General features: G+C 38.1%; 3 protein-coding genes across 8 annotated transcripts in view; 2 read left to right on the top strand and 1 right to left on the bottom strand.

The window, feature by feature from the left end:
* The window catches only part of LOC149557824 (uncharacterized), a 212,898-nt gene that overhangs the window by 178,549 nt on the left and 19,733 nt on the right, over positions 1-14,616 (bottom strand). For all 6 annotated transcript variants that reach the window (XR_016364926.1, XM_089832311.1, XM_089832309.1 and 3 more), the window contains exons 3-4: positions 12,502-12,614; positions 12,264-12,320 (exon numbers count right to left, since the gene is read on the bottom strand). Coding sequence is in view for 5 of the 6 variants with exons in the window: in XM_089832311.1 (XP_089688437.1) it covers positions 12,264-12,320; positions 12,502-12,614 (170 nt within the window). In the remaining variant the exon portion in view is untranslated. The remainder of the gene's footprint in view (positions 1-12,263; positions 12,321-12,501; positions 12,615-14,616) is intronic.
* Positions 2,969-4,397, top strand: LOC149557826 (uncharacterized). Its single transcript, XM_089832307.1, has 4 exons — positions 2,969-3,161; positions 3,296-3,448; positions 3,587-3,987; positions 4,141-4,397. The coding sequence occupies exons 1-4, from the start codon at positions 2,969-2,971 to the stop codon at positions 4,303-4,305; spliced, it is 912 nt and encodes a 303-aa protein (XP_089688433.1). The 3' UTR covers positions 4,306-4,397.
* Positions 4,330-5,160, top strand: LOC149557825 (uncharacterized). The gene is made up of 2 exons (XM_089832308.1): positions 4,330-4,540; positions 4,659-5,160. The coding sequence occupies exons 1-2, from the start codon at positions 4,429-4,431 to the stop codon at positions 5,120-5,122; spliced, it is 576 nt and encodes a 191-aa protein (XP_089688434.1). The 5' UTR covers positions 4,330-4,428; the 3' UTR covers positions 5,123-5,160.

Below are 14,616 nucleotides of genomic sequence, written 5' to 3'. Positions count from 1 at the left end.
CGAATGGTGGGGTCTTTCTTTTTTCTGAGTTTGGACTGTATGTTCTTCCCCTTAGCTTCAGGCATAACCGCCTTTCCTTCTTCCGCTGCTCTGTATTCCTTCAGACACTCATTTTCCTCTTTTTTCTCACCTTCGTCAACCCTTAGCATATTACAACTCGAAAAGAGCTCGTAGTCTTCTATTTGCCAATGGTAAAGGCCATTCACCGAGTCTAGGTCGTCATCATTCAATCCTCCTTCTAGTGTCAATACTCCTTCGTCGTCCAGTTCCATTGTCCTCTTTCCTTCATTGTCATTTCTTTCATCTTCACTGTCGCCTTCACCTTCTGAGTCTGACGATGCTGCCTCCTCAGCTACCATTTGTATGTGCAGGTCAGTTATGAATCTTTTGCCTCCGCGCTCTATTGATAAGGTATTTCGTTTCCAATCATGTTTTACTTTTGCTTGCACCAACCAAGTCCGTCCAAGAATAGCATCATATCCTTTTCTTTTCAATGGAATGACCACAAAGTCCAATAAAAATAGTTGTGTTCCAATAGTGACCAATTGCGCCCTTAAGGTTCCCAACGGTTTGATCCCGTGCTGGCCTGCCGTGAGCAACTGAAATGTAGGTGGCCACAGCGTCGGCTTTCCAAACTTCTTCCAAGTATCCCCCGGCAACACATTCACGCCGGACCCTCCATCGACAATTGTCTGTCAAACCCAAAATCCCCATCTCAACGACCGTCGGATGCTCTCCGGATGTGAGTGTCAGCAACATTGGGTCTGTTGTCATCACTTCCCTACTGTACCTTCTTGTGTCCTCCGTTGCTTTCGAAAAGGGTGTATGATTCAGAATGGCCATCCATAACTGGGGCATTGTGAGAAGGAGGTCACTTATCTTGACCGGTATCTCCGTTTGTAAGATCTGTCGTACAATGTTTTGTTCTGCGAAATTCCTTGCCAAGGTGCCGATGATGTCCTTCAACTGAGATGTCCCTGTTGATGATGCCTTTCCAATTTTTGCCTGCGCTTCCCCCAATTTTTTTTTCCCTCCGCCGACAGTTTTGGTTGCCTTCGCATAATTGTCAGAACCTCCTCTTCATCCATGCCGACAGTGATCAAGTTTACTCCAGACTTTGGCCACTTGGCATCTTCATGGTCGCCGGGTCCGCACCATCTACATAATAATTTCGGTGTGTTTGCCGCTATACAATCCCACGCAAAATGACCCCACAAATTACATGCTCGGCATTGAACGATCGATCGTCCGTTTGCATCATACTGGGTTCGACTTCAGTTCCTATTATTATTGTTATTGTTCGCATTGTTGTTATTTTGCCCTCTGTTATTATTCCTGTACCCTCCAAATGTGGCACCTGCACTATTCGTATTTCCGCTACTGTCCGACGGGGAAGCCTCCTGTGTGAGAAGCACCTGCTGAGATCCTCTTGTCTTCATGTTAAAGGGGCACTCTTTTGTCGAATGGCCCATGATCTGACAAATGTCACAAAATTAGTTCTTTGGATACGATCCTTTAGTACGACCGTCGGTCTTACACTCCGTGCACCACAACTCACTACCTTTTGGCTCTTGCATGTTTTTAAACCAGGGTAACGTGACTCGCGGCGACTCGCGTGAGTCAGGCGAGTCACCGAGTGACTCACGTGACCCGGCCTGCTTGACTCGACCGAGATAGGCATGAAATCAGGCCTTGAAAATATAATTTTTTACATGTTTTTTTTATGTTTTTTTTTAATATATCTCACTCATATAACCCTAAAAGGGCTCCCATAACAGTCTATAGTGAAAAGAAGAAAGGGAGAAAGAGGTAGAAGAGAAATAGAGGTTTCTTGTTTTGCAACCAGCTGAAAGGAGGAGGAGAAAAGTTTGCATTTGTGACATTGGAGTTTGCATTTAGAGCATCAAGGAGTTTATAGGAGCTCTTCTCAACACTTCCCAAAGCATTTGAAAGAGGTAGGAGTTGATTGTTTAGATTTTGATGATTTTTTTGTCTATGCTTATGGGTTTTTTGCATGATTTTTTTCTGTTTGTTTATGAGTTTTTTTTTACTTTAGATCTTCATAAAATGCAATGCTGAAATGGTAATATTTGGTCTAAAATGTCTTATTGCAGCAACCTTTACATTGTTCCTTAATTAAGTCATAATGGCGTCTGGAGGTAAAAAAACCCAAGCTCTCTAAAGGCAACAAAAAAGATGAGTGTTGGAAGTTCACCATAGAATTTCCGGGTAGAAAGAGAACTCAAACAAAATGTCTATTTTGCAAAACCATTAATAGTGGGGGGATAAATAGATTAAAATACCATATTGCTGGCTTATGTGGTCGTGATATTGAGCCTTGTGGAGCTGCAACTGTTGAGGCTCAACGTTTTTGTTATGTAGCCTTGGAAAAATATGAACAAGAAAAAGAATTTAAAAAAAAAACAATTAGAAGAGGTAGCTTTGATTGGTTCTAGTTCCCTTCCACGCTCATCTGCAAATGTTTCTAAGTCAGTAGGCTATGTTGGAGAAGGTTCTTCCCGTCCCCCCTATCGTCCTAGTGCTTTTGTTGCTCGTGCTTCTTCTACATCTATTCTTTGCACTTCTAGTGATGCTATTGCTGCTGCCCCTTCTAGTAGTGCTGCTCTTCTTCGTCCTAGAATCAGAAAATCTAGTAAGTTGGACAACTTTTTTGTACCGCGTACCACTCCTGGTGCACAACCCTCACTTGAGAGCATGGGCTGGAATAGGGAGATACATGAAGCTGGAGTAAGAGCAATTTGCAAGTTTTGGTTTTTCTGCGACATTCCATTTATAGCAGCCAGGTACTTCAAGTTTTCAACTTCATTTATATTTGATTGTTTTACGTTTTAAGTTTTAAAATTTATATTCAATTTTATACTTTTAACTTGATATTAAAAATTTGAAATATGCTAATTAAAATGTTTTTATAAATGTAATAGGACTCCTTATTGGCAAGAGATGATTGATGCAATTTTCATTTGTGGCCCCCACTGAAGATGAGTTGAGTGGCCCCCTCTTGCTAGATATGGTTGAGGAGATGAAACTTGAGTTGGAGGACCACAAAAAGATTTGGAGCCAAAAGGGGTTTACCATCATGACAGATGGATGGACAGATGGGAGGTCCAGAACCCTCCTAAATTTTCTTGTTTCTAGCGGAGGTAATTCATCGTGCTCTACTTCTTGAAGTCTAAAATTTAATGTATACTATTATTGAATAACGAAAATTTTGTTTTATTGAGTATTGATTCTTGATTTTTGAATGATAATTATTTTGTTTAATTTTCACTTTCAGGATCCACCATGTTTTTGAGGTCCATAGATGCTTCCTCATGTGTGAAAAATGCAAAATTCTTATGTGAGACTATTGAGGAGGTCATAAGGGAGGTGGGGGAAGACAATGTTGTCCAAGTGGTGATAGATAATGCAGCTAATTATGTTGTTGCAGGTAAAATTTGAACTTCTAACTTTCTAAGTTCTACTTCTAAAAAATTTGTTTTAGTTTTTCATTAAATTTTGAAAATTAAAAGTTTTTTAATACATCAAAAATTTTCATTGTTTACTAACTAATTTAAAATTGCTGCAGGAAAACTATTGATGGAGAGACACCCAAAAATCTTTTGGACTCCATGTGCGGCCCATTGCATCGACCTCATGTTAGAGGATATTGGCAAGCTTGTATGGGTGAAATCATGTGTTACAAAGGCCAAAAATCTTTGTAAGTTCATCTATAATCATGCCTTGATCCTCAGCACTATGAGGAAATACACGAAGGGAAAGGAGTTGGCTCGTCCTGGTATCACAAGATTTGCCTCTAACTTTATCACACTAAAATCCTTGCTGAGTTCAAGGTTAGAGTTGAGGTGCATGTTTGTTGGTCCAGAATGGAGTTCCTCCTCCTTTGCGAGCAGCCCTGCAAGGATAGATGCAACAAAATGCATTTATGATGATGATGATTTTTGGGAGCCATGTTCGAAGATTGTGGAGGTAATTTTAAATTTTAATTTTAAATTTTAAAAGCTTAAGTCTTAAAAATTTATAAATTAATTTGTCTCATACATATTTTGTTTTATTTTCATTGTGCAACTTTGCAAAGTTTCATCATTCAGTAAATTTTTTTTTTGTTTAATTGTTTTGTAGATCACCGAGCCCCTTGTAGCCCTCCTACGAGTTGCTGATGGCGAGAAGCCCTCTATGGGCTACATTTATGAACGCATGGATAGGGTCAAGGAGACTATTAAGGCCAAATATGTAGGAGTTGAGGAAAACTATGGCCCTATTTGGGACATAATTGATAGCAGATAGCAAAATCAGCTTCATAAGCCCATCCACGCAGCAACTTATTACCTCAATCCGGCATACCGTTTCCTTGATGATTTCAAGGCAGATGAGGAGGTTCTTAGTGGCCTATACACAGTGGTATCGAAGATGTCCCCTAATCCCATAGATATATTGCTTGAGATGGATGCCTATAATAATGCATCAAGGCCCATTTTTTCAAGTCAAATTTGCAAAGGAGGTCGTACAAAATTGCAGCCAGGTAAAGATTGCAGCTTAAGCCTTATACAATCTAGTTTATAAGTTTCTAGCTTTAAACTTAAAGTTCAAATTTTGAAATGAGACTAATATTTTTTTGTTTTCCTTTTTTCAAAATTCAGATAGATGGTGGCAAATGTTTGGGCCTTCAACCAAAAACCTTCAGCAAATCGCCATCCGCATTTTGAGCCAGCCAAGTAGCGCTTCTGGATGTGAGCGCAACTGGAGCATGTTCGAGCACATCCACTCGAAGAGGCGTAAAAAGTTGTCTGTGCAGAAAATGAATAGTCTAGTCTTTGTGCACTACAACCTGTGCATTAGGATCAGGGAGATTTTGGATAGTGACACCTCTTCGATTACTCTAGAGGAGGTTGATCTAGAGTCTGATTGGATCACTGAGGCCATTGATCCTGTCTTTGATGATGAGGACCTACAGTGGCTTGACCAGGCAGATAGAGAGGGCCAGGCTGAGGCTGTGGCTATGGCAGCAGAAGACCAGAGAGCTCCAGTTGTTCCTAGTGGCACCTCACAGACATTGGCAGAGCCAGAGGCAGAGAGTACAGTTGATCCTAGAGGCACCTCATGAGCTGATGCTATGGCTACTGAGACATCTAGGACCTACCTTAGACGCCTTACTAAGAGGCATTTTGTAGATTATACTGAGCCTAAGCCTGAGGTTGAGGCTGAGGTTGGGGATGAGGATGAGGATGAGGATGAGGATGATGATGAGGACTCCGACTTGGAGCCATAGCTGTAGACTTATAGTCTTGTTTTAACTTTTTGTTTAACAGTTTAACAGTAACTTAATCTATGATCAGCATTTGGAACATTTGAATTTGATGATGACTATTAAATCTTGATGTGTTGGATTTCATAATGCATAAATGATAATACATATACATTTTGATGGTTTGCATGGATTTATCTTAGTTTGACTTTAATTACTAGTAATATAGTATTTACTTTTAGCAATTTACCTTTGTAAGTTTGTAACTTTGTAGTTTGTAGTATTGTACATATGTAGTCGATGTTTGACTTTTAAGTTTTAATTTTTTAACTTTAAGTATGTGGCATGTGCATTATGATCAAATTATCTTCTATTTAATGATGTTATTGTGTCTTTATGCTTTATTCAATAATGGGTGCATGGAATGTTCTTTAAATCCTAAAAAATCTCAAAATTTCGAAGTTTTTTCACTTTGCCGAGTCACCGCCGAGTCGGGTCACGAGTCAGAGCCGGGTCACAAGTCAAGTTACCCTTGCCGAGTCCGAGCCGAGTCCGAGTCTCGTTACACTGTTTTAAACTCTCTCATGCGGATCATGTCCTTCTGTAGGGCATGAACCTTCTTACTGTTGCCTTCATCGTCGTTGCTATCATCTTCGGCAGGCTCGTCATCCGAATCAGATGAGCCAGTCTTCGTCTTCTTCTTTGTCTTCAGCTCACTTTCGAGGTCCAATGCTCTGTTATAAGCTTCCGTATATGACGACGGTGGCACAATTTTCATTTTCCTCCGCAACTTCGAGCGTAGGCCTTCCACGAACCATCTTTTTTGAAGTCCGTCCGCTGGCTTACTTTCCATTTTATTTATCAAATCTTTTAATTTCCTGGCATAAACACGGACAGTTTCGTTCTTCCCCTGCTTAGTATTGAAGATCTCTGCTACAATTTCATTATCATCCCGCAACAGTTTAAATTCTGCCAAAAACTCTTTTTTAATGTTATCCCAACTATTTAGCTTTTGTGGATCTATATCAGTAAACCAATCGATTGCTATGCCCCGTAGGGTGGTCGGAAATTGCCTCATCCAGTCATCTTCATCAGTTATCCCATTTTCCTTCCAAATCGTTTCACATGTTTTGCAATGTCAAATGGGATCGATCGTACCATCGCCATCAAACTTCGGCAGTTTCTCTTTTGGTCCCGCCATCACGATTGGTTTCTGTAAACAAGCGTTGCTTAGTCCTGCAACACTGGCACTCTGCACTCCCACACCGGCGGTTTGCACTCCCACACCGGCAAACTGGTCTCCCACACCGACTGTCTGCACTCCCACAACGGCGGACTGTTCTCCCACACCGTCAGACTCACCAGCTTCAAACCTTGGTGAAGAAGGGTGTTCTGAAGTTGTCCCCTGCGGAAGTATATCCCGGACGAAGGGTTCACTCCATGCTCTTGGTCTGTCGGCACTCCGAGCCGTGCGAGTCGATGCTCTTTTGTCTAAATTCTCTTCCCTCGGTGAACACAAATTCAAAAACTCCTCCTGTGCTTCTTGCAACAATTCCACCCGCTACCGGGTTTCCTCCAACAATCTTTCCGTGCTGCGATTTCCATCGGTAATCTTCTGAAATCTCTGTCAGCGTTCGGCTTGCTGTGCCAGAATTAAATTTCCTTGTGCAGTACGAATTCCATCTTTTCCTTTAGCTTTATTCTGATCCTTGTTAAGCTGATTTGGCATTAATCTTCATTCCTCCCACCTTCCAGGTTCATAAGGCAACAGTGCCAAATGTTTACCGCATAGGTTAATTAAGAATTGCACACAGATAATGAACACGAACACGAACAGCAGAACTCTTTAGATTATTCGCATATGCCAGAGCATTACATTGTGCTTCATAAGATATGATAGTAGATCAATGATGATTTACAATGATCCCAGACGGGATATAAATACTATCCACCGAACCTTCCCGAAGGAGTCCGTCGGCCACAAACATTATGTCCACTATAAACTATTTACCCGTCGGCTACAGAATACAGAAACACTGACGAAAATCACCCCGTCGGCTACAGAAACACTAATGACAATCATCCCGTCGACTACAGAAACACCGACGACAATCGTCCCGTCGGCTGACATAATTTCTACCGACGACAATCTTCATTTTCTTCGGAGTCGGTCGTAGCCCCTCCAGAAACCATCGCTTATTCAATCCGTCAGCCCGTTGACTCTCCATCTTCCCCACTAGCTCTTTCAGCCGTCTTGCATAGGCACGGATTATTTCATTCTTTACCTACTTTGTGTTGTATATTTCTACTACAATTTCATTATCGTCCCTTAGCAGTTGGAGCTCTACTATGAACTCCTTCCTAACGTCTACCCATGTAGTCAATTTTTGAGAATCTGCGTCTGCAAACCAATCAATTGCCACACCCTACAGGGTTGCTGGAAACTACCGAACCCAGTCATCCTCATCCATTACACCATTTTTCGTCCATATTGTTTCACACGTCTTGCAATGTCTAATTGGATCTATCGTCCCATCACCATTAAACTTTGGCAACTTCTCCTTGCGTCCTCCCATTAGTACTTTCTTTTGATTCTGAAGTACCTATTGTGTACCCGCATTGTTCTGAGCACCCGCGCTGTTCTGCACACCCGCGCTATTCTGCACTATTGTGCTACTTTGGACAACGGTCTTACTTCCAACAACCGTGTTACCTGGTGAGAAAAGATCTTCCTCAAGCAAAATTGTTCGATTCTCTCCCTATATTCGTTCGTCGGGTGTATCGAGAACGAATAGTTGACTCCACGCTTGTGCTCCTTCGGCACTTCGAGCCGTGAGAATTACTTCCCTTCCATCTGAATTCTCTACCCTCGGCATATACAAGTTAAGAAACTCCTCCCTTGTCTCTTCCACCAAATTTAATCGCTGCCAAGTCTCTTCTAGTAATTCCTCGGCACTCCTTGGTCTGCTAGGTGAATGCACTCCCTCCGCCTGTGCCCCTTCACCCACTCAGTGTCCGTCGGCAATCTGCTAAAGCTTTTGTATGCACTCCGCTTGTCTTCTAGAAATTCCTCGACACTCCTTGGTCTGCTAGGTGAATGCACTCCCTCCGTCTATGCCCCTTCACCCCCTCAGTGTCTGTCGGCAATCTGCTGAAGCTTTTGTATGTGCTCTACCTATTGTGCTAGAATTAAAACTTCTTGTGTTGTACGTATTTCATCCTTATCTTTTATCTTGTTCCTATCCTTGTTAAGAAAATTCGGCATTAATCTTCATAACATTTCCTTCGTCCCAGGTTCAACTGGCAACGACGCCAAATGTTTACTGTACAAGGTAAAAAAAACACTTAACGCATGTAGTATAGTAAGATATAACGCAGAACAAATACTTTATTCATATACACAATATACTTATTACAATAACTCTAATGATGATTCCAAAGTCCCTTCCGGACAATGTACATATACTTTTCCGAAGGGGTGACTCAACCGTCACGCGCCCGTTCGGATACTATTCTACCCGTCAGCTACAATATAGAATTTACCGACAACAGGTGACATATTTGAAGTATTTCAGAATGCTTCTCAAAACCTAGCATGATGCTCAGAATGGGCAAAACCCAGAAGTGGTTCTTGGGATGGATATGAAGAAATGAAGACCTCAATCTTTGAATGAAGTTCTCTGACTGGACACGGTATCCAATGAAGTGCCAAAACCTATATCAAAACCCGACACCATTCTCAACTGAAGGTGACTCAAAACATATGTTGAAGCCCGACATACGTTTAAGAATGATGGAAAATTCTGATGAAAGTTTCCGTGCTGCTTCAAAAACCCAACATCCTTGCAGGATAGTTTTTCGTGATCTTTTTGCATAAAATTCTTCCAATCCAGTTGGACCAGTTTATGATAGCCCTGAATTCAGCAATGTGCAAAGCTTCTAAGATCATGACAGTTTGACAAGAGACGAGTTCATATTATCTATGGTGCATCCAAAGACTAGCTGCTTTTAGAGTTGGAGCTCTTTATTCTTGCAACAATACGCATTAATGCTGACAAAGAAATTTGCCAGATTTTGCACAGTTATGCACAGTGTTTAATTTTTTCCATACTTTGAGATAGTCAAATTATCAAGATATATTTGAGAGAGAATCGAAGAAGGTTAAGAGATAGGTCGGTTATGGTCAGTGAGAGATTAAGAAAACAGGCATTAGAGATTTTAAGAGTAATGGAGGTCTTTATTCGTGGATTCAAATGACAGAAATAATGCCATTCTTCAATCAAAAGGCGCCTATAAGTATGTCAATCATTTGATTGAAGTCATACAGCTCAAACCGAGGGCATACCAGAAGATGATTGGGAATCTTAAATAGCAAACCTGAATATCAAAGGAGATATGCCAGAGATTCAGTAATTCCAAGGGCATTTGGGTGGAGAATTGAATCTTGATGACAATAATCACATAGCCTTCGAATGTCTACATCACCTAATGTTTAGCTGGTACAGAAGATTATATGATCTCAATCATGATTGTTGAGAAAGTTAGCGAAGACTAGATCCAAGAACCTGAAGCCAAGGACATTGAGATCAATATTGCTGCACAGAAATCCAACACTAAAATTTGAAAACAATTATCTCCACATTTTAAGATTTCATCTCCAGTATTCAGTAACTTCATGAGACCTGGTAAATGCTCTATAACAGGAAATAACTTTTCAGAAGAATGAAAGACTTTAAGAAAATTGAGTTGTCTTTTTGACTGGAAATTCTCAAATTTTCCTTTCCTCCAGTTCATTCAGAATACTCCAACACGGGGACTAGACATGTAGCCTTGATTTCAGAGACAAGTATGCCCAATATAGATACCCTTCACTTTAAAATGCCACTTGTCAGTTTCTAATTGTAGTTTCCGGATTCAGTTGTAATGAATGAAACATGATAAAAAGAGATAGATGAAGGGGTAAAAGACTGTAAAGAACAATCTTTCCAAAGAATCAATTACAAGAACCAAAGAGCCTTAATGGAAAAGTCTTAAAAAGTTAAAGGTAAAAGACCCAATACAGAAATGGAAGAGCAGTTACAAAATAAATCTGTCCAATTCGGATTTCAGAAAGCACATACAAAAGGGGAACCAAAAGGTCACAAGTTTGGAAATCTTTAAATAGGAAAAGGAAAGTCATATACAGGATCGACAATTTTGGTCAAGGCTTCCCCCTGTTTCTGTAACAACTGAGCAAGTCCCAAAGCTTTGTATCAGAATTGTTGTTCAATGATTTATCTCTCATTCTTCACTGTTGACTTGATAAATAAAGGGAGGCAGTGGCACAAATTGGTTACAAGGATTGGTTGTGTTTCAAAACTTGTACTTATAAAGTGTTCTGAGTCGAACCGTTTATTCAGTCTCTTATCTGTTTATTTTGTTCACGGATTTTATTTAATTTCTAGTTATACACTGTAAGTGGTCTTCACGGTCGTCAAGAAACATTTACAGAATCTATTGATAGTCATTATGTGTTAAGTTTCCATGGTTGCGGGAATGGATACACAGCCATTACTATTTAATTTCATGTTTCTTCACGAATGGTCCATCAAATTATTAAACATTTCCAAAATATTACGTAAGTTCTATATGTCCAATTTAAATGGTCCACATTATTGAACTAATAATCTAAATTGTCATTTTGAAATGATTTCAAATAAGATTACAAGGACTAAATTAATTTATCATTTAGTAATTTCCCTAACTTCAATCCTTTGTCAATGAAAAGTAAAGACACAGTCTATAGATCTCCCAATTATTTTTAAAATGCAAAAATGATATACATGATGCAGAAAAAAGACTTTTAGACAAAAAAAAAAACTTTTGTACATATTGTTGAAAGTTCTCTATAGGTTAAAGAGCACACTAAAAGAATGGTACACAGAAATTGATCATTTCAGAGTTTGGAAGAGACTTTCTAGAATCTAGTTGCAAATGTCAATAGTACAGTGCAATCATCAATGATATAGTTATTTTTATTGTTTATGTAGATGGCTTAATTACTAATTATCAGAGGAAGCAAAGCCAGCAATATTAAACTAAATTGCTAGGAAACATAAATGATGTGGGTACAAGCGCAAGAAACACTTAATACATTGGAGCATTTGGAAATGCCAGGACAAAACCTAAAAGATATAAAGAAAAATAAAACGCAATAACATTATATGTACACAATTACCATTCAAATCAATAAAATTGATCAAAACACTCTATAATTCAAACTATTGTAGCCATATAAATGATAATTTGTGGTTTACATTAAGTTCCATCTTTTTTATTTTTATACTAACTTTGAGCAACCCCCAGACTGAGTTTGTCCTAGAAATGCTAATAACATTTTCAAGGAGAAGCTATCAATTTTGAAGGACCCAAGATGTCTATAAGAACTAAGACCAGTATAAGCATAAGAATTATTTCGGTTTGATTAAATAGGGGATTTATAAGGAAATTAGGTAATGTAGATTTATGTATTGAAAATGTGTAATTGGATCTCTATTAAAGTTTTGAAATGACATATCATGATCTCAAGCATTTAGAATAATTAGATGTTCAGTTCTTGTAGGCAGATAGAGATATGTTTATTTGCCAGAATAAGTATTCAAGAGTACTTACAAAATTTGTGATAGAAATTTCTCAGAACAATTAGGATATTATATGAATCCACTCAGATATCTCAAATTTGGATATAGATGTTCATCAGTTTTTATTAACCAAAAATCAGTTTCGTTGCATCCAAGAAATACTTCAATTTTCAAGAAAGAGACTCTCTGAAACCAATACAAACAGCACATTTTTCTTTGCAAAGACACCATTCTGGAGGGAAATGGGTGGAATGGCATCTTCTGATGACATAGCAAACCTTGCTACATTCATGCAATCATGAGAACCAATGGTCAATAAATGAAAAATTAATAAGAGAATTGTGTGTCGGAATTGAAAGTCAGCAGACATCAACACTTACATCAATATCACTGCTGGGCAAATACAGCCCTGTCTCAAATGATCCAAACACTTTCACCTGCATATCAACAGACCATCTTGGCTTTCAATGATTATTCATTCTCATCTTGCAATATCAATATAATAAACTTTGTAAATTAAATGTCTTTAAAATCTGCCTACTACAAAGGCATGTCAAAATACAAAAATTGTATAATTGTAGCAGTTAGCCCTAAATTTCAACAAGTTGAAATATATACTTGGCAATTGGGCCATATATATTTGATGACTCCTGAGACACGTTGAACTGCTGCTATGCGAGCTGCTTGCTCCTCTGGTGTTGGGGAAAGAAAATGGCACAAGTCCATGATTTCTGGATTCCCATGCAATTATTTCAGCTTTAAAGATTTGAACCTTGGCAAAATTTTACATTAAGAATTTTGAAAAACACTGTAAGTAATATCTCGAAGGTATTCTTTTTTAATAAATACACTCAAGCATATCTATTAAAAAAAACTGACCGACAATGTGAACAATTTAATTAATGCAAGCAATTTGATACTAGGATCATTCTATCTCCTTCAAAAATGAATTAAAACTTTATTGCCATATTTCAAAATTTAAACAACAAAAAAAAAAGCTTGCCGAGGAAGTTCAATATCCATTATTTGGTCAATGTATCTAAGACCCACTAAGATTCGTACTCAAAATTTGCTAAAAAAATAGTTTAATCAATGACTCCATACATTACAATTTCCACAAACATTCTTTTAAGCCGTAACTCAATGTGGACTTCAACATCAAATGAATCTTTTTGAAGAGAACAGAATTTGAATTTGTGAAAAAAAAATTGCCATGCATATAATATGCAGATAGATGAATATGAAAACAATGTTATATAAGTATGTCAAAATCAGTCCACTGAATTTTAGTGATTTATTTTTCTGCTGAGCTTATGAATAGTTAGGAAATGTAATTAGTAGTTTTGAAAACATTATATTGAAATAGGCATACAGATTGATTAAAAACTATAACATTTTTTTTTTCTTAACTTGAGTCAAGTTGCACATTCCTGCAAATAGCTTGATAAATTTGGACTCCAAAAATGGAGTTAGTATGAAACTTTCACATTCTAAAAGGGGGTATTTCTCACTTAAGAGGGCAAGGAATAATGGATTGTCAAATTTTAGTTTGTAAGAGTGAATGTATCTTAGGAAGAGGATTTTATTCCTGTGCAAGTGATTTGGAACGTTTGCTTTGGAATTTGATGAACTCTGATGCTGATTCAACACAGGAGTGCTGTGTGACCAAGCTTAAATTCCTGCATTTGAATAATGTTTATGAATTCCTGACAAAGTAAGATGTCATCAAGAAGATGGATGACTTTAGAATCCCAGAACAATTTTGGACAAGCAACTCGTCCAAAATCATTTTGACTACCAAAACAATTTTGTACGAAGACATTTTATACAGAATATGCTGCATATATTAATGGATTGGGAATTTCTATTCGAAAGAAATGAGGTTCACAAGTTTGAACAAGCATTCCAAATCGCCTTGAATATTGAAGAACTGCAAAAAGACAAACAAAGAGGAACCAGTATTGCGAGAACTACAGTTTGCAAAATCAGATTAAAGAGTGTACTTAGAAAACCTAAAAATTTGAACTCGGCAAAATGCAACATCTTACAAGCTATTTGAATCTCTTAAAAAATACTGATATTTTTTGCAAGATTCAATTACAAATTGTATCAAATGTGTTTAAAAAACCATGAGCAAGTATTTTCAATTAGATTTGGTTCTTAAATACATATGTATTACAAAATCCCATCAGCGTGTGAAGCCAAATAGTGGATGCAATAGCTAGAAGCTAACTGATAACTATTATGAATTTATAACAACTGTCTTTGAAAATCATCAACATAGATTGTATCTCAAGGCAAGTATAAATTACAAGCTTTTCCAATTTGCTGTTCCCCAATCCACTGAAAATTTGGGGGCTAGAGGATAAATTGTAATTGAGCTGACAAACTTACTGAAAACATGATAACAACACCATTTGTTGGCATGTGATGTCAGTTTTCTTTATGCTTGAGAAAAATGTTTGGACTTGATATTTTTAGAAAGTCCTCTTCGAAAACGATTTGATAACTTAAATGTTTAAGAACACATGAGATTATATCAAACCCATGTTTTTCCCTTTTTTTGGTGTCAACACGGCATTTTTCCCATGCAGATGGCGACAAAAAGCTTCCAACATGGACTTGCCAAGTATTGGTGAATGTTTGCTCATCACTCACTATTGCAAACTTGATGAATAAACCCTAATAAAACTTGCATAGAAAAAAAAAATAGTACTCAAAGATTCGCCATGT

This window comes from Cupressus sempervirens, chromosome 5, assembly GCF_028749045.1.
Source record: "Cupressus sempervirens isolate cs-2001-9-10 chromosome 5, ASM2874904v1, whole genome shotgun sequence".
NCBI classification, from domain to species: Eukaryota; Viridiplantae; Streptophyta; class Pinopsida; order Cupressales; family Cupressaceae; genus Cupressus; species Cupressus sempervirens.
This window is presented reverse-complemented; position numbering and strand designations above follow the sequence as displayed.

Coding starts and splice junctions, on each gene's coding strand:
- LOC149557826 (XM_089832307.1), top strand. CDS start 2,969: ATGCAATTTTCATTTGTGGCCCCCACTGAAGATGAGTTGAGTGGCCCC. Junction 3,162..3,295: donor TTTTCTTGTTTCTAGCGGAG/GTAATTCATCGT, acceptor TTTCACTTTCAG/GATCCACCATGTTTTTGAGG. Junction 3,449..3,586: donor AGCTAATTATGTTGTTGCAG/GTAAAATTTGAA, acceptor AAATTGCTGCAG/GAAAACTATTGATGGAGAGA.
- LOC149557825 (XM_089832308.1), top strand. CDS start 4,429: ATGTCCCCTAATCCCATAGATATATTGCTTGAGATGGATGCCTATAAT. Junction 4,541..4,658: donor TCGTACAAAATTGCAGCCAG/GTAAAGATTGCA, acceptor TTCAAAATTCAG/ATAGATGGTGGCAAATGTTT.